The sequence below is a fragment of the Azolla caroliniana genome, unplaced genomic scaffold (genome assembly GCF_043228905.1).
Source record: "Azolla caroliniana isolate FFs.n. ecotype wild unplaced genomic scaffold, voAzoCaro1.0.p SCAF_12, whole genome shotgun sequence".
Lineage (NCBI taxonomy): Eukaryota > Viridiplantae > Streptophyta > Polypodiopsida > Salviniales > Salviniaceae > Azolla > Azolla caroliniana.
Window position 1 is genome coordinate 4,042,453 of NW_028230447.1, and position 18,837 is coordinate 4,061,289.

The following is an 18,837-nucleotide window of genomic DNA, read 5'->3' on the forward strand; positions in this document are numbered from 1 at the left end:
AGGAATGTGTGGGTGACGGGAATCTTTGAAGGAATCAGAATCTGTAGGTGACTGGAATCTTCGGGGAAGGAATGTGTGGGCGACAAGAATCTTTGAAGGAATCTGAATCTAGGGGGGCCAACGTCATCTCCGAAGGAATCAAAATCTACGGGTGATTGGAATCTCGAGGGAAGGAATGTGTGGGCGACGGGAATCTCTAAAGGAATTGAAATCTACGGGTGACTGGAATCTCGGGGGAAGGAATGTGTGGGCGACGGGAATCTCTAAAGGAATTGAAATGTACGGGTGACTAGAATCTCGGGGAAAGGAATGTGTGGGTGACTGGAATCTTGGGGGAAGGAATGTGTGGGCGACGGGAATCTTCGAAGGAATCAAAATCTTGCGGGTGACGGAATCTTCTTCGAAGGAAGGAATGTGTGGGCGACTGGAATCTCCAAAGGAATCGGAATCTGCAAAGGGGGATGACAAAGGGGGGTGGTGACGGAATCTTTCGGGGAAAGGAACGTGTGGGTGACGGGAATCTCCGAGGGAATCGGAATCTGCCGACGGCATCTGGTGATGGTGATTGGTGATAAATAATCATTCGGAGTGGAGCAGAATCTAGGGAGTAAAAAACTGGTCAAGTTTGTTGGGATTTGGGTGTCTGTTTTTTTTTTCTCTCTGTCTCTGCTTCTTTTGTAAAGAAAATCAGAAGAAGAAGACAAAAAACTCTCCTTTCATTTCTGATCTCACTGCATACGTCTCCGCCATAGCCCACCTCCATCTTCTTCTTCTTCTTCTTCTTCTCTCTCTCTCTCTCTCTCTCTCTCTCTCTGTGCGTCTATGTTTTATCTATAGATTTTCGTATATCTTTCTTTCTGCTTGTGTATGTCTGTCTGTCTTTGCTTTTCTCCTCATTACCCTCCTTGCAGTTTCTAACTAACTAACTAACTAACTAACTAACTAACTAACTAACTGTCTGTCTGACTGACTGACTGTCTGTCTGAACATGAAAGAAGCAGAGAAACCATCCCTGCAATCTCCTCTTCTCCTCGGAGATGATGGGTTGAAGCAGATCCCTCAGGATGTAGTTATCAATGGCCAGCTTCAGAAAAGTTACCACGAAGGTTGCCCTGGTTGCGCCATGGCTCGACGGAAGTCTTCTTCTAAACATGCGCCCAAGAAAGAACTGTTCTTTGTGTCAATCATGGTGCTTTGCAACTGTAAGCTAGTTGATCAAATATTAAATCCGATCCAAACGTTTCTTTCTTTCTAGTTTTTTGATATTGCCATCATCTGTTTCGTTCTTTCACGAGATGCATCAGCTGTATTTCATGACTCATTGCTGGACAGAGATTGACATGATCTTTTCTGTTTTTCTTCCTTCTTGATGGCTTAAATATATATATATATATATATATATAACGGAAACTGAATGTGGTCGAGTTTGTTGATGCATTTTGGGTAACAAAAAATGGCGGTATGGATTCGAATCTGGGAATCCATAGTTCTCATTCATTTTTATTTGCGAACCCAAACCTAAAGACAGTGAAAATCGATAGTTCTGCGTACCCAAATCCTAAAGCCAGTGAATTTGATAGTTGGCTTTTGTTTTTACTTGTTTTTAAGCTGAACCCGAAGACAATGAAATCGGAAGGTGGTGATGGCGTCTAGTTGTCATGATCTGAACCTCAAGACAATTAAATCGATAGTTGGATTAGTTTTCACTTGTGGCTCAAATCTCATGACAATGCACTTCATTTTCATTGATCTGCTATTCTTGCTATACTCTTTTCCGTTATATCATCACTTATGCCTGATGATGTTGTCCTTTTGTCCTTTCCTGGTTCATGATTAACGTCCTATACTCAACTATATGTCTTTTAATGGCTCATGAATCGTTTGATCACTTCTGGAATATGGTGTTACACCATCAAAATTTAGAATTAAGAAATGTCATTTATCAATCCTATCAGCTTGGTGTAATTGTGGCAGTTCACCATAGAGTTACATGAGAAAAATATATATTATTGACGATGCTCATCCTATTGCATGATATAAAATTGGTTTGCTTGCCCAGTAGCACGAATGAAGTTTTATCGATTCTCCAGAAAAGCAAATAAGGTGAACCATCATTATAAACAGTGATACATCAATAGGGTATGCAACATGGTAAATCAATGCTGTTTAGTGATAATACACTCGATTAAACATTTGGCAACCTAGATGCAATTTCGAATTTTGAACTTTGAAATTTTGACTCCCCCAATTCAATTCGAATATCATAACAATGCGCAACATCAAATGTCTTATTTATTGATTGAGCAATTTTAGTATCCTTTCCCATTCCATTTGAACATGTAAATCTTGTTTCCATGTCAATAAAAGTAACTTTTCAACGATGGCTGTCAAATTCTCATTTTGCTCAATTGTCATACAATAGTTCATGGTGCACAAAGGGTCTTCAGTTTATTTTTCTCATAGAAACTTGACCATGCATGATTTTACTGATAGAAAATTGAGGTAATATGTACATACTGAGAACCTTATAGATTTTTTTGGGCTTCCTATTGTATTGTAAGTTTAATTTGCTTTTCTGGCTAAGTTCTGATTCATTGTCGTTTACTGTTGACAGCATTGCCAATTTCATCACTCTTCCCGTTTCTATACTTCATGGTATTTTGAAACACTTTAGCTATTCAGCTGCAATGACTTTGCCAATTATAATGTGTGCAATGTACTACAGGTTAGAGATTTTGGTATAGCTAAATCAGATACCAACATTGGTTCTTATGCAGGTTATATAGGTACTTTCTTTTCCTTTTCATTCCTTCTTTTAAGGCTATTCATGTGAAGCTGATGTTTTAATTAAGGTAGGAATTTTCATGTAAGATTTTTGTATTTTTTTTATAAATAGAACTAGTAGAAGCTAATCGACGAACTCAAGTTTTGTGTAGGTCATTGAAAACATATATAACTGTAGCATTTTTATGGTGCAAATAATGCGACTTTGCTAATTAAGATGGATATTGCATACAAGTTTTTTGGAAAGGCTTCTTTTAATAAAACTTATATAAACTAATTCTACAAAACTCTAACTTTGTGTCGTTCTTGGAAGACTTAAATAAGCATTATGATTTGATGATTATGTGGTGTGAATACCATGATTCTGATGTTTGAATTAAGGGCATCAAGTACAATATGACTTTTTTCCAATTTTTTTCACTGTTGCTCTTGTTTCATAATTAAAATCCTTTTTTTCTTTGTGTAATATATTATGACATAATTATTATTAGCTTATCCTCATGGTAGCTATCATTTGTGCATGAATGCGCATTAATGCAGCACATTCTCAAATTCTTGGGTTTTGTATGAGAGATTTCTCATACCACATTTCGTGCAGGATCAGCACTTATGCTGGGGCGTTTCTTCACTTCAACACCATGGGGCATGTTTTCTGATAGATATGGTCGTAAACCTGTCATGCTGATTGGTACTTCATCAATGTAAGTGGTTGAAAACTTTTAACCTATGTATATTTTGGATTTTGATTTGAATGAAATTGTGTGTGTTTCTAATGCGATGGATGCAATCAGATTTTATTTACTTTGTTTTGATCTTTCCAGAGTTCTCTTTAATACAGTGTTTGGCTTCAGCCCAAATTTTTGGGTCGCACTGCTATCAAGGTTCTTGCTTGGATTTACAAATGCAACATTAGGAGCAGTTCGTGTACGCCATAATTTCACCTTGTTTTGATGAAATTCTGTTTAAAGTTGTTATGAGTAAAAGTAAAGCTCACATTTAAAAACTTCAGGCTTATGCATCAGAGATATGTAGTGAAGAGCATCAAGCGCAGGGCTTATCATTGGTTACTATCCTTTTTACTCTTGATCCTTAACAAAAAAGTAATGTCTTTTGTACTCCACTTTACAAACATCACTGTTCTATAGGTAGGGACAATGTGGGGTCTTGGTTTGATTATTGGTCCAGCTATTGGAGGATATCTTGCTCAGGTATATTGATTCTTGTGAGTAATTTATATTTTGACTGGTTGGGCTTATCACGTTGTTCTCATATCTACTGTTACAGCCTAGCACCAAGTATCCATGGCTCTTTCCAAGTGGATCCCTGTTTGATCAGTGAGTTTTTCGGGGAATGTGTGTGCAAATAAAACAAGAACTAAATAAAGCACTGGTCTTGAAATGCTTAGTTCAGCTTATACATAATAATCGTGGTCTGGAAATTTGCAGGTTCCCCTATGCGTTACCATGCTTATGTATATCCTTCTTCTCTGTAGTAGGGATAGTGATATGTTTTTGGCTTCCAGTATGTATCTAATCTTCTCTATTCCACTCTTGAAGCATCAGGTTTATTGCGATTTGTATCACTGATTGTATTACTGTCTTCATTCAACAGGAAAGTGTGCACAATCATGTGATTATTGAGACATTTCAAGGAGATGTTACCCGTGACCAAACAAACGATAGTGATAATGCCATTAAGGAGGAGGGCCATGTGATTGGTATCACCAGAGATAATGCTCAAGTGAAAAAAGTACCGTTATGGAAAAACCAGGCAATGGTGGCTGCAATTTTTGTTTACTGCCTCTGGGGATTACATGATATGGCATACTCTGAGGTTACAATCATCCACATGCTGTTCTTGGTTCCATATTTTAATGAATAACTGTCATAACTTCCATATATCCAATATACATGAATCACTGTTTTAAACACTCCTATTTTTTATTACATTGTGTTAACAAATTCTAGGATTTTTCTGTATAGATATTTTCTTTATGGACGGTAAGTCCTACTACATATGGAGGACTAGGAATGACAACATCCCAAGTTGGCAATGTTCTTGCTGTTGGAGGTTTGATGTTGTGATTGTATCTTATATGTAGGCAAGATAGATTATATCAAGAAATAAAGCCATTCATTAACAAACTTTTGAGGGCTTTTCGTTCAACACCCTGACTTATATATTATTGTCACGTAGGAGCTGCGCTGCTTTTGTTTCAGCTTTTTGTGTTTGCATCATTGGCTAAGAGATTTGGACCTATTTTGTTGGCTCGCATTCCATCGGTAAGAGTGCAAAAAGCGCATTTTGTGGGTATATAATATATATATATATATCATAATAAATCTGAAACTATGCTAACTTCTCTAATGTCTTGGACAGGTTTTGTCAGTTCCTTTGACTCTGAGTTATCCTTTGATAGTGGGACTCAGTGGTGTAGGATTATGGTTAGTGCTCATGTCTGCGGCTGTTATCAAGAATTTGCTATCTGTATGTGCTCTTTAATCTCGTCTCGTATAATCTGTTTTGATGGCGTCTTCTTTGTGAATCCATACTTATATTATTCAATAACATAGCCTAACATCTGCAAGAGAAAATTACTCTACATAGCCTAGAGCTGTCTTGTAGTAGGTTCTTCAATAAGAAAAACAATAAATTTGATATTTGAGATCTTCTGAACCTCTCAGTGAAGCCCTTAGAAAACCCATTTAGATTCTTCTTCTTTCTAGACAAGATCTCGGTCATTGACACTTCATTGCTTATGCTGAGGGGAGGACTGATTTAAAGGATTTTGGATTGGACATAAATCCCTAGAAATTCACCATGTGAATCATCAACTGAATCTTTGCCAATTATGAGTCCTAGGTATAGAAACAGTTTTAAACTTTAGCACTCCAAATACTTTCACGGCTAGAAGATGACCTTCGTCCCATAATGTGTTTTCATTGTTTAATTTCTATTTGAATGACGTTGTTTTTTATTGAGGAATTCATCTTTTACTCTATTTTTTTAATTTGTATTGGGATATTCTTCTTTTACAATCACACTTCCAACTAACAAAAATCAACAAGAAGTTGTGTAAAGATGTGATATGAGAGCAAGGATGTCGTTATAAGAGCTCACTTTTCATTGAACAATATATAAGCTTTGTTATGATCCTCTCTATTGGATAAATAACAAAAGCAATTTGGTATCTGATGGCTGCCCATGTTAAACTCTACCATGACATCTATAAGCATATAAATTTTGGTAATCAAGGTTTACCTATTAGGCATCACACTTAATATTCAAAACTTAATAAGTAAATAAACTAGGGTAAATATTCAAAACTTACAGAATGTATATAAAATAGGGCAAATCAAGGTTGCATATAATGTTTTGTTTAATGTTTGTACTATCCTCAGCATAAGGCTACACTGGCAGTTTTGGAATGTCTTTTGTAGAATTCATTTAAATCCGTACTTTGAAAAGAAGAGGAAAAAGAAGAGAGGTTTTTAGGACTGGTGCATTTATCCTATAACTTGTATTTTGGACCTTTTTTTTCCGGACAGGCTTGCATTGTGACCGGCTCATTTCTCATGATTAACAACTCCGTGGTAAGCGAATTATGCTGTCTATCTAAGTTTCTAGAGAAATGTTTCAAAAAGAGACCCATGGGACAAGAGATTGGTCTTTCTCTTATTTGTTCTTGTTTTTTTTTACCCTTCTGAATGAAGTTGACAAGCCAAAGAGGTGTTGCTAATGGTCTCTCAATGACATTTATGTCACTCTTCAAAGCTGTTGGCCCTGCTTCTGCTGGAGCTCTGTGAGTTATTTCGTCATGCCCCGGTTTTTCTTTCTTTCTAGCAAAACACCATTTTGTTTTTGTTCTCTTTGTGCTAAGAAAATCGGACGAGAATGACTTACAAAGTGTAAGCAACAAATTGCAGATTCTCGTGGGCGGAAAGTCGGATGGATACCTCATTTCTCCCAGGTGAGACTCGCATTATTTTTGTTCTTCCTAGGCTTTATAAAGAAGACAAGATTTTGAACGGCAACGTGTTCTGTTGTTTTTACCTCGTGCTAGTTTTGATCTTTTGCGGGTTTTCATATTACTTAGTCTTGGATAGTTTGAAAAAAACTATTCATGAACATGCCCATCAAATTTAATTAGTCCATTAATTTAAGTTGTGGCAATTTGAATCAGAGTAAATTTAATTAACCCGCCTTATATAGGTCGCCAACTAATCAACTAAATTGGGCGTGATCGAAGTGAGTAGATAGCTAGTTTTCCATCAGGAAACATTGATTAAGCCCAACCAAATTTGATGGGTATTTTGATAAATTATTGAGGGGTATCCAGGTAAAATATGCCTAATGTTAGGGGTATATTGTTGTTTTTGAATTGCTAAAACAAAGCAAGTTTTTGTTTATTGTAATTGAATGTGCCGCTAATAACAATGTGTGTCACGTGTGTATGTTCTTTTGTGAGTTTTTACCTCACTTTGAGGTTTCCCACCATTTATATATTGTGTATAACTAAAAAGGAATGAGTGTGTTTTCTTCCTCTCTAGGAATGTGGATGGTGTTTACCGTTTTAGCGGCACCTGCATTGATTACATTTTTGGTTACTTTCGAGCCCATCTTGTCATCATCCGTCAACAAACCCACACCTGAAGGGACTTCGCAACAAGCAATCGAGGAGACTCAAGATCATGAGCAAGAGAAGTTGAGACGTGTCTCCTCTTTCACCATGGATTAGGAAAAAAAGGAAAATATAAAGCTGAAACATAGGGTTTAGGGCTCGATGTAAATCGATAACATGTTGTAGGTATAAATTCATAGTCAATGTAATTGAGTCATAGAAGCCATTAAATAAAGTGTTTGCTGTTCTCGACAAATCCTGATAAATAAGCAAACGCATCATTTTTTGAAGCATTAGATTAACTTCAATTATACGAACTTAACATAAGTGCTAGACATAAATCATAGAAAAATAATTCATTTCTCATTCTTTTCATATGTTTTTTTTGTCGTTGTTCATTGTAATGAAGTGCAAGGGTACATTGGTATTCCCTCCAAGGTCCCATATGCTTATGGTGTTTCTTTTCAAATAAATAGGACATGAGGCCCTTTCAAATGTGTCATTCTTTACACCCTAAATTTTCTAGAAATATTTTATTCCTACCCTTGGTTTGTGTCTTTAAAGGTTCGTGTACTATAAAATGTTTCCATCCAACTTCCAAGTCCATTTCCATTTTCTAAAGCTCTTAATTCATGGATTGTTGTAACTTGTTAGGTAGGGTCTTAGTTCAAAATTATTGACAAATTGGGCCTAGTTCAAAATTATCGACAAATTGTGCCTAGTGGAAAAGGGGAACTCAAATTCCATTATTTATTTTGATAATCAGTTGTTACTAAACAAATTTGCGTTTATTTTCTTTTTTTCGCTTCTTTTATAGGGAGGAGATAGAAATTCAAGTGTTTAGAATCATGCACTTTCATATTTATAGCTTAGCTTTCTAAAATGCATCTTAGAGAAAGGGGAATTCATGTAAGATGTTCATGTACATATTGCAAGCGCAACATGGAGCAATATGAATATGTTTAGGTCTTATGTGATGAGATATCAAATATTCAGGACCACTTTGAGATTGGGGATATGATAGCTTGCACGAAACAAGCATCGACATTACAATTGTAATGCTAATGGGACGATTATGCCCTTATTGCTAAGCAAATCCACCATGTTGTTAGACTAACAAGCTTAGGACCTAATTGCTTGGTTTAGAAGGCAAGCCACTTGTTTAGGGCATGAATGACATTTTTATCTTAGTGTCGGCTTAATTTGTAGGACATATGCAAGGAATCATACATTACAAGTTTTGCACAAGGGAACCCTTTTTATTTGAGTGTGTCAATATATACTATATTGTATTTTACTATTTTGAGTTTTTTTACACGATGAGATGTATTAAAAGTTATATTCCTCTTTTTTATTATTTTTTACATGATGCATTATCTTGATCCATTAATAAAAAACAATAATAAAGAGGAATATATCTCTTAATACATCTCATCATGTACAAAAACTCATTATCATGAGAGGGATTAAGAAAAAAAAAGAAAAGCATGTTATATTGTATGGATGTGTGCATTTTCTTTTTCTGAAAAAGATATCCATTCAGTAGTGTAAACAATTTACAAAGTTTTCATTCCCATATGATTTGTGGAGGAAACAACCATTTTGGTGGCTAGAAGTGCTAAACAAGTTGTGCCATTCTTCAAGGTCTTAAGTGGAGTAGTTGTCTACAAAGTAGGAAACTGATGGTGTTGAGCAACTTTATCGTCAAAATCTCCAACAATACAATCCCGTTGACCCTTCAAAGTATGAACCATGTCCAACCAAATACTTTTACCAATTCAATTGGTGAGGCTCTAACTTTATGAAAAACGAGAGAGCACCGAGCCTTCCAGATGTAATATGCAGTCGTACTCCTCAATGTCTCCCACAGTGGTTGCACCTCGTTCCTTATCCCTAAAACTTGTATAAACACTAATGGAAGTACATGGACACTTCCAGATTTGGTGTGAAAACCATGGTCCATAGATTTTACGTCATAATATAAACTAGAAGGAACAAGTGACATCCAAACCACCATGCTCCATGTGAATACCAATCATTGTTGTTAAAAAATGCGTACTTTATAGATAGAGTACGTTTTAGAATACCCACACGTATTCTAAACGTATTCAACCTTTTGGAACCATCATTTTTTCTAAGCCTAAATTTGTAAATAATTTAAAAAGAAAATAATTATTTAAATATTGAAACACCATTTATCCATGGGCAATAAAGATAATTGGTATTTACTATATAGTATTCAAATTCCAAGTATCTTTGCATTCAACATCAATGGTGTTCAAGTATTTGATGTATTCAACGTATTCAACAACGTATTCAAAACGTATTCAACAACGTACTCAACGTATTCAAAATGTACTCAACATATTTTACCTTTAAATACGTATTCTAAGAACTTATAATTTTTTTTTAGAATACTTATAAAATACGTAGCATACGTATTGTATGCGTACGGTATGTTACATATGTTACAACCATGATACCAATGTGGGAAAGTAGTTAGCAAATATTCTAAGGAAGCGTTGCTATACCAGTTGAGACTCAATGTATAGTCCCATAGACAATGTTTCTGAGTTTCCACTTGTAAATGACAATGAACACAACTAGAGGATACACCCATCTTACGCAGCCATGTGCTAACATGCAAGGCTTGATGCACAAGCAACCAATGTACATGACGTATTTGTTGTAGCTATTTTCTTGCCTGCCCATAGGTTAACCTAGAACTTAGCAAGAAAGTTCAAAGTAATACCCTGTTGACACCAGTATTGAAGTGCAGTTGGTAACACATCTTGTGTATACAACAACACATGTCTTCCCAAATATACAAAATATTGGGAAATATTAAAGTTGTTACTAATAAAAGGATTTGTCCACTAATAATCAACGGGGTCCCAATCTAATCTGAACAAAGTTGTTTAGCCAACATGCACAACTTCCATTGTGACCTTATGTCCTCGATCAGTGGATCAATATACCATTTGCGATCAATGTATCCTATTACCCTTATCTTGTGTTTGATAACGTAAGGATAATTAATTACCGTTTCCTATGATTGAGACAATTGATTTGTATTATCCACATTAAAGAAGACGAAGGTCGTATCCTCTAAATACCCCTTTACAATCAAGAGTACTTCCAATCTTGAAAAAACACCAACCCATTGATGGTAACAGCTATTGGGTGGTATGGTGACTCTACTCATAGCTTCTTGAATTTGATGATACATTAATTTTCCTCCATGCATTCTAGCTAGTACTTATTTTTGCTCTTCTCAAGAACGCGATAAAAACACCTGCCAAGTTCTGACTGGGTTAGCAAGACTTCCCATTTTTCCCCATGCCAACCACTATCTAGAACCCAACACTAAACCATCTAATGTTGTAAACCTCGGGTTCCATACAACCCTTTGTCTGAGATACCCATCATAATGCATAAGGTTGGGTTTATTGTAGAGTAAACCAGGTAAGACTTGTTTCCTATAGAAAAACTGTTTGAATAAAATTGTCCTCCCATCCATGGGATGAAGTTACTCTGAAATTTTCCCTAAATATCCAATTTACATCCTTCGACCAGGGTGCACCTAAGAGAGGAAAGCATTCCAAATAATGGTCAAACAACAATACTTTTCATATCTCCTACCCTGGAGTAAATCCTTTAATAATCAACATAGTTAACAATGCTCTTGACTGGTCTACTTAATCAATAATACCTAGTCCTACTTTAGAACAAGGCAAGGTAATAACATCCCATTTAACTTTGGATTGAGAATGACCCTCTGTTTTATTGAACCACAAGAAATTTCGAATCAATATTTGTATTTGAAAGATGCATGACTTGGAAAAGATCCAACAAGAGAAAACTGTTAGGAAACAGGTCCCTCCGAATGGGAAGTGAGAAGAACAGTACTGATGAGCAAACTCGGCCGAGGCCGAAACCGGATGTGGAGTACCCGGCATGAGCCGGATGGTGCAGACCCGGTGAGAGCCGAATGAAGAGTACCTGACTACTGAAGACCCGATGAGAACCGGATGAGGAGTACCCGGCTATGGAAGACCCGGTGAGAACCGGATGAGGAGTACCCGGCAACGGAAGACCCGGTGAGAACCGGATGACGAGTACCCGGCAAGCGCCGGATGATGCAGGCCCGGTGAGGAGTGCTCACCGGATGAAGGGACATATTCGTAAATATGTTTCTAAGAGTCCATCGGGGCTATATGTGTAAATAGCCGAAAAGTCATATTAGTATAAATATGACTTAGGGCAAACTCTTTTATGGGGGGTTGTTGTCATTCTTGTTGGTGCAAGATTAGAGAGCGTAACTGTGTACAGAGAGAGAGAAAGAGAGAGAAAGAGGTCATTGCCTCTGTTGTAACCGCTGCCTGTGGCGAAGATAGAAAGCTCGAGGTTGTTGCCTCAGTGCTTTATTGTTGTACATTGTAACATAGTGATAGTTTGCAGCCTATGGGCTGCCCTGGTTTTTCCCTAGTTTGGGTTTTCCACGTAAACATCCTGTGTACTCTTCTCTTCACTGTGTCGCGCATTCATTCCCATTTTCTGTGTATGATCCTAGACTCGGTTGTGGCCGAGCGTTGTGTTTACGGAGCGCGTAGTTCCTGTAAAAAACATACCATGTTGTTGGCAACAATACTAGTTTGGCAACTACAATCCGTCCAACGAATGACAACTTTGTCTAAACTCCATAATAACAACTTTTTCTGTAATGTCAATAGGAGGGGTGCCACTTGATTTTCTACTGATAGATCAATACCTATTGTACATCCTAGGTACTAAATTGACGTACCTTGCGGGATCCACCATAAGTGCGGGCGTGGATTCCATAATGGAGGGTCTTCATCCCCAACCCAAAATGCCATGGATTTGTTGCACAATTGACAAGTGCACCTGAAGCTTTATAGAATGTGGTTAGGGACATTTTAGTTTTTTGGAAGTTATCCAAATCACCTTGTAAATATATGGTAGTGTCATCCGCAAATTCAACTTCCCTTAATTCTACATTTGAGAATGGAATGTGTAGTGCACGTAACTAATGTCATCGGTATTTAGAAAGGAAATCATTGCCTCAACAATAAACAGAAATAAGAAAGGAGCCAAAGGGTAGGTCTTGTCAAATTGACCGAGTAATAGGAAAAAGATGGCCATAATTTCTAGCCAATAAGACTCGGCTTTGAGCTGAACTATATGATGAGGAAATACCTATTATCCATTCGTGAGAGAAACCAAATCGAGCCAATGTACCTTGCAAAATATTCCAATCAACACAGTCATAAGTTTTCTTAAAATCAAGCATAACAATGGCCAACTTTTGTTTGGATTCGGTTGCCAGTGCAGCAGATTCCCAAAATGTATAAACATTATCCAAGATACTTCTTTCTCGAATGAACCATGTTTGGGCTTGGTGAATAACTATAGGCAATATAGTATGAAGGCGTATACTAATTGTGTTAGCCAAGATTTTATACACCGTATTGATTAATGTAATATGACGTCATTTCTTGATGTCCAATGAATGGCCCTTTGACTTAGGGATAACGTAAATTAGTCCTTCGGTAAAATGGGGAGGCATAAAACCGTCACGAAGAATTTGTTGGAAGGTTGTGCATAAATCTGTCTTGAACAAGTCCCAATATTTAATGAGGAACATTGGGGTTAAACCATCCATGCTCGTGCAACTATGTTTAGGCAATGCTTGAATTGCTTCACTCATTTCATCATAAGTAAAGACTTCATGAAGTGGAACATTCATGTCCGGTGTTATTCTGGGTTCCAACTTATCCCAAACACAGGACCGACATATTAAATCCTCAATGGTAAAGGTCTTGACAAGTGATAGTAGGTTGGAATAGTAGTGTGTGGTTATCTCTCTCATCACATGTGGGTCGATGAGATGGTCCCATTCTCATGTTGTAATTGTTTGATTAAAACAACATTATGATGGGGTCTCATTGCATGAAAAAAATTCGGTTGTGCATTTATCTCCCAATTGGGTCCACTTAGATGCCATGGGATGATAATGAAATTATACACACTTTTTTAGTAGCATAGTAAGTTCTTGTTTTGTTGTGCCAAGTTGCTCAACGATCCAACTCCATTGTGGATAATGTTCTTGTAATCACTGTAAGGAAACTAGAGAAGTACGAGATCGCTTCTCCTGTTGTTGAAGCATACAAAACCTTTCCTTAGATTTACGCCGAAAAAATTCTGAGATTTCTCATAAGCCATTACCTACCCTTATGGCCATTGAATCCTGTAAAACATCTTTTTGAGACCATAATTCAGCCACTTGCAATGAAAAACTATTGTCGAACAACAAATATATATGTATATGTGTGAAAATAACTAAATATGTATGTAGTATACTAACACGTTGTCGTGAAGATTTTCGTCCATAGGAGGAAACCGGGGTGGAAAGGGCAAGTCGGTGGTGTGCAACATGTGCACGCGTGTACTAGGAAATGGTGTATAGAAATAAGAGGGGAAATTTTGTCCCACATTGTAAGGTCCCTCCCTCCTTGGGCTATAAAAGGAAGGGAGGGGTCACTTATGAAGGGTTGCCTATTTTGCGTATGAAAGGTATACCACTTAGTGTAGAGTCCTTACCGTTTTAGGGTTAGGGTTTCGTTTAGGGTTTCGTTATTCATCCTCGGTTAGGGTTTCCTCATAGTCGTTTGGTGCGGCCCATGCGGCCACCATTGTTGTAATCATTCGTTGTTTTAATATATCTTGTTGTGGATCTTGCTCCCATCTATTTTGGTTTATGCTTATGTGCTACTCTTCATCTTCTCATCCGGTGTTAAGCTTCCATTTCTCATATCTTATTCTTTCTCCTCTACTCCCTAGTCCAAGACCCCCGTGGTCCCGCCCCTTCTACACGCACGCGCGTAACAACGTGACATCTTTAGTGAACCCGACGTGAAGGGCGGCAAGGGAGCATGGAAATGGAAGAAGACTTCGACTTCGAGGAGATGATGGCAAAAATCGTGATGGAAGCCGGACAGAAGATGGCGAAGCGAGATGCGGCTCAACAAGCCGTCGAAAGGGTGGTCGATCGAGTCGGCCGGTTCAATGGGAATGAGGCCCTAAAATTTTTGGGAGCCTACAAGGTTGAGATGGCAAAAGGGGACGTGGACGAGGCGATGCAGCTAGAGTATTTTCCTTGAGTGGCGGCTATATCGGTGCACAAGGAGGTGAAGGAGCTCCGAGAAGCTCACGAGTCATGGGAGTCCTTTGAGGGAGCTCTATTGGACGCACACGGATACGCGAAACCGGAGTGGGTATGCCGGCAACCCGATGGGAAGCAGTCGGCAACAACGTGGCCCACGAGTGGCGGAGAAGAGAGAGCGGCGAGTGAGTACGCATTACCGCCAGAAGAGAGCTCAACGCAAAACGGTTCGGAGGAGCTTGACTTAGAAGCGCTAATACGGGAGGCATGCGAGCTTGTGCAGGGGAGTCGGGCCAGAGGCGATCGGAGGATGTGGAGGAAGTAGCCTCCCTAAGCGTAGAAGACGGGGCCTATACGGAGGCTGGAAGAGCGTACGACGGCGACATGGGAGAGGGTGCGGAGCAAGCGACCCTCTTGGCTTGCGGTGAAGGGACGACCATGGAGGCCGGTAACTATGAATTCGGGACATGGCGGCCCGAAACATCGAGTGGGGAGGAGACAAGCCGCGGTGCCGCGAGCTTACACACACCGGCTCTAGAGGCTCCGGCGGTCGGCCCAAGTGCCGGCGTGAGACCTAGAGCGACGGGCGGTGGCGGCGGCAAGGCGCGAAACCGAGACGGTGACATGGAAGAGACGGCGGCAAGCGTAATCGAGGCTTGCGTGATCGGAGGCGGGATAGCCGTGGACAACGACGTCCGGACGGAGGCGACTACGGACACAACAAGCGGTGGTGCCGGCTCCTTACCCACACCAGTCCTAGAGACTTCGGCGGTCGGCCCGACTGCCGACGTGAGTCCTAGAGCGACGGTCGGTGGCGGCGACAAGGCGGGCAACCAAGACGACGACGAGGAGAATGAGGAAGAGATAGCCATGGACCATGGCGTCCGAACGAAGGTGGCTACATACATGACATCGGCGAGTGATGGTACCAAAAGTTTTCCACACCTATTCTAGAGACTTCGGCGGTCGGCCCCGAGAGCCCACGTGAGACCGGAGAGACGGAAGGTGGCGGCGGCAAAGCGGACGATCGAAACGACGACGAGGAAGGTCGTAGCGGACGGAGGAGAGACTCCTCGACACCGGGGCCGGAGACTACGGCGGTTGCGTTCGAATGCCAACATAAGACTGGAGAGAAGGGCGATGGCCGTGAGGAGGCATGGCCCGGAGCGAACATGTACGAAGATGAGGATGCGAGGCCCGGAACGGGCATGTACAAGAGGACCGACGGAGAGGTCGGGAACGGCAAAGAGGCGAGAGTCGGGAACCGACCCGACCGGAAGATGAACCGGTCGATAATCCGACACGACCGGAAGACGACGCGGAAGAAGATTGGAGTGGGGTCCGGTCAACCGGGCCCGAACCGAAGAAGAGCCGGCAAGGCCGGATTTGTTCGGCCAAACATGAACCGGCCGGTCACGATTACGGAAGGGAGCCGACCAAACCGGACCTCGATCGGCCGAGACCAATCTGGGCGAAGGCTAAGTTGGCATGATTGGAGGTCGAGGCGAACGAGCCACAACACCTGGTGGGAGCCGATGAGCGCGAGAAGGAGGCCAAGCATGCGCGAGGAGTACGACTCGGTGGGAGGCCAAGAGCAAGAGGAACCCTCCACGTCTATCCTTGAGACTTCGGCGGTTGCGGATCAACATAAGACCGGAGAGACGACGGGTGGCGGCGAGGAGTCGGAGACCGGAATGGACGAGGCTACCAGAATGGGTACCTGGTGCGTGAAGACGGACGAGCACGGCCAAGACGGCAAGCCGGAGTCGGAAGGGGCTACGGCAACGAAGGACGAAGAGACCGACGCGGAGGTTGGGTCTATGACGGACGAGGCGCATAATACGAAGTACGCACTACGGCGTAAAATGGAGCATGCACTACGGCCGGCGAAGGGCCAAGAAGCAAGCATGTAGTCGGAAGAGCGGCAACGAGTGACCGGCAACGGCAGACCGGTTGAACCTTTGAGAGGCAAGCACGCTGCAAGAGACGGAGTGGTGAGTTGCCGGGATCAGCGCATGAACGACGAAAGCGGAGGATGGTGCGCGGAGAGCAAAGAGTTATGCACCGGGGAGAGACAAAGCGGTGGCTTCCTGGAGGGCATGCAAGGCCAAGCGGGCCAAGAAGGCGCAAGTCGAGGCGAGGCGGTAACGAGAGCCTCGAGGGACGCTGACACGGAGGTCGGGATGACAGTACGCTCTACAGCAAAAGAGCACGGCGGGCAAAGGAGAAGCAAGGAATGTGGAATGGGGTCGCCTAAGGGCCAAAGAAGGAGCGCATATTCAGGAGACAACATTGGCACACGGGAAGAGCCTACGGAAGGCAAGCGCGGAGTGGGAAGAGTCGACACATCGAGGTGTTCGGCATGCGGAGACGATAAAACCAAAGGAGTGGCACGCAAAGGGCGGAAACCGTAGTGCGATCGGAGAGATCCAGAGCGCATCCGGAGGACATCCGAGGCGGACCAAGAGGGTGTACCTCAGGGCGAAGCGGCAACATCGGAGGTTGCGGAGGACACCGAAGACGAGAGCACCGACTCGAATGTCGGGGAAGCAACGTACCTTTTCGAAAGGGTACGCAGAGCGGAACGGAGTGCAAGATGTGCAATGTGGTCACGTACGGGCCAAGCGACGAGCACGAGGATGATCGACGACGAAGTTCGGCGCGTGACAGTGCCGAGTCGAGGAAGAGGCTGAGGTGAGACAAGCGTGGACGTAGAGCACACGGTGCAATATCCTGAAAACAGTCGGGAAGAATGAGGATTAGGCCCAAGGTCGCAGGCGGAAAACGAAGGAAGCCGAAGAGAGGCGTGCGAAGATCGGGTCTGGCAGATCGGGCGGAGACAGTGGTTCAATGAACTCCGTCGAGTATGGTGGATCGGATGGAGCCGACGGTTCGAGAGCATACGACGGATATGGCGGACCGGGGGGCTACAGTGGTCGAAGTGGGACGGATGGACTTGCTCAAAGTGGAAGACAAAGTCGGGCAAAGCTGACAAAGACGCTAAGGACTCAGTTGACCGCCATGGCCGAAGATCTCACCTATTTCCCCTTCTTGGCACATACCGGTGGATGTGCGCTTTGCTGGGGGCAGATGTTGTGAAGATTTTCGTCCATAGGCGGAAACCGGGGTGGAAAGGGCAAGCCGGTGGTGTGCAACATGTGCACGCGTGTACTAGGAAATGGTGTATAGAAATAAGAGGGGAAATTTTGTCCCACATTGTAAGGTTCCTCCCTCCTTGGGCTATAAAAGGAAGGGAGGGGTCACTTATGAAGGGTTGCCTATTTTGCGTATGAAAGTATACCACTTAGTGTAGAGTTCTTACCGTTTTAGGGTTAGGGTTTCGTTATTCATCCTCAGTTAGGGTTTCCTCATAGTCGTTTGGTGCGGCCCATGCGACCACTATTGTTGTAACCATTCGTTGTTTTAATATATCTTGTTGTGGATCTTGCTCCCATCTATTTTGGTCTATGCTTATGTGCTACTCTTTATCTTCTCATCCAGTGTTAAGCTTCCATTTCTTATATCTTATTCTTTCTCCTCTACTCCCTACTCCAAGACCCCCGTGGTCCCGCCCCTTCTACATGCACGCGCGTAACAACGCGACAACGTGTCTGTGTATGTGTATATGTATGTATGTATGTATGTATGTGTGTGTGTGTGTGTGTGTGTGTGTGTGTGTGTGTGTGTGTATGTATGATTATTTATATTATGGATGTTACATTGTATGTATTTCATCTAATTTATATGAGCTACTGCTTATAAAGAATGTAAAGTCACATTGGAAGTTTAGGCTAGCATGGAGCCCAAGTGACTATAAATTCAAAATTTTCCAATATTCGATGTTGTTAGATAGATACATCATACATATTGTCTAGTTCACATGACATTTCACCCACCTCATTTCAAGACTAGAGTCAACAAGGTATTACTCCAAAGTTTCTTTCTATGTTTTTGGGTGAGTTATGGGAAAGGAAACAAACATGTCAAAACATGTTCGCGTTTAGAAGTGGAAGGATCACGCATTCCACGTTTAGATTCCCTGTACAATGATGTAAATATAGACGGTGTACAAAAACTAGATACACTAGTATCACGTCTTATTCAATCTAGTTAATGTTTTTGATATTTACTTGCATTAACTGCTAAGAGAGATGACATTTGCTAGTTGTAGAATGAATATTTATAAACTTGGACTTACTCAAAACAAAATGATCTTAAATCGAACATTAACTCAAATGAGAATGAATTT

General features: G+C 41.3%; 1 protein-coding gene across 2 annotated transcripts; it reads left to right on the forward strand.

Moving 5' to 3' along the window:
* The first annotated feature begins 917 nt into the window (after positions 1-917).
* Positions 918-7,653, forward strand: LOC147856870 (protein ZINC INDUCED FACILITATOR-LIKE 1-like). Of its 2 annotated transcripts, XM_087328435.1 has the most exons (17): positions 918-1,202; positions 2,615-2,655; positions 2,726-2,786; positions 3,383-3,485; positions 3,606-3,708; positions 3,794-3,847; positions 3,930-3,992; positions 4,069-4,118; positions 4,230-4,305; positions 4,396-4,617; positions 4,767-4,854; positions 4,981-5,066; positions 5,164-5,271; positions 6,333-6,377; positions 6,498-6,586; positions 6,711-6,754; positions 7,335-7,653. In XM_087328435.1, exons 1-17 carry the CDS (start codon positions 989-991, stop codon positions 7,520-7,522), a joined length of 1,635 nt encoding a protein of 544 aa, XP_087184561.1. In that variant the 5' UTR covers positions 918-988; the 3' UTR covers positions 7,523-7,653. The 2 variants fall into 2 exon arrangements, 1 of the variants encoding a protein (XP_087184561.1); XR_015530592.1 differs by lacking the exon at positions 7,335-7,653 and having other exon boundaries at positions 5,164-5,228; positions 6,711-6,753.
* The last annotated feature ends 11,184 nt before the right edge of the window (positions 7,654-18,837 follow it).

Bases quoted from the DNA above. Each gene is read 5' to 3' on its own strand.
- LOC147856870 (XM_087328435.1), top strand. From the start codon at position 989: ATGAAAGAAGCAGAGAAACCATCCCTGCAATCTCCTCTTCTCCTCGGA. The intron at 2,656-2,725 runs GTATTTTGAAAC...AATGTACTACAG, and splicing joins TCCCGTTTCTATACTTCATG to GTTAGAGATTTTGGTATAGC. The intron at 3,709-3,793 runs GTACGCCATAAT...TAAAAACTTCAG, and splicing joins CAACATTAGGAGCAGTTCGT to GCTTATGCATCAGAGATATG.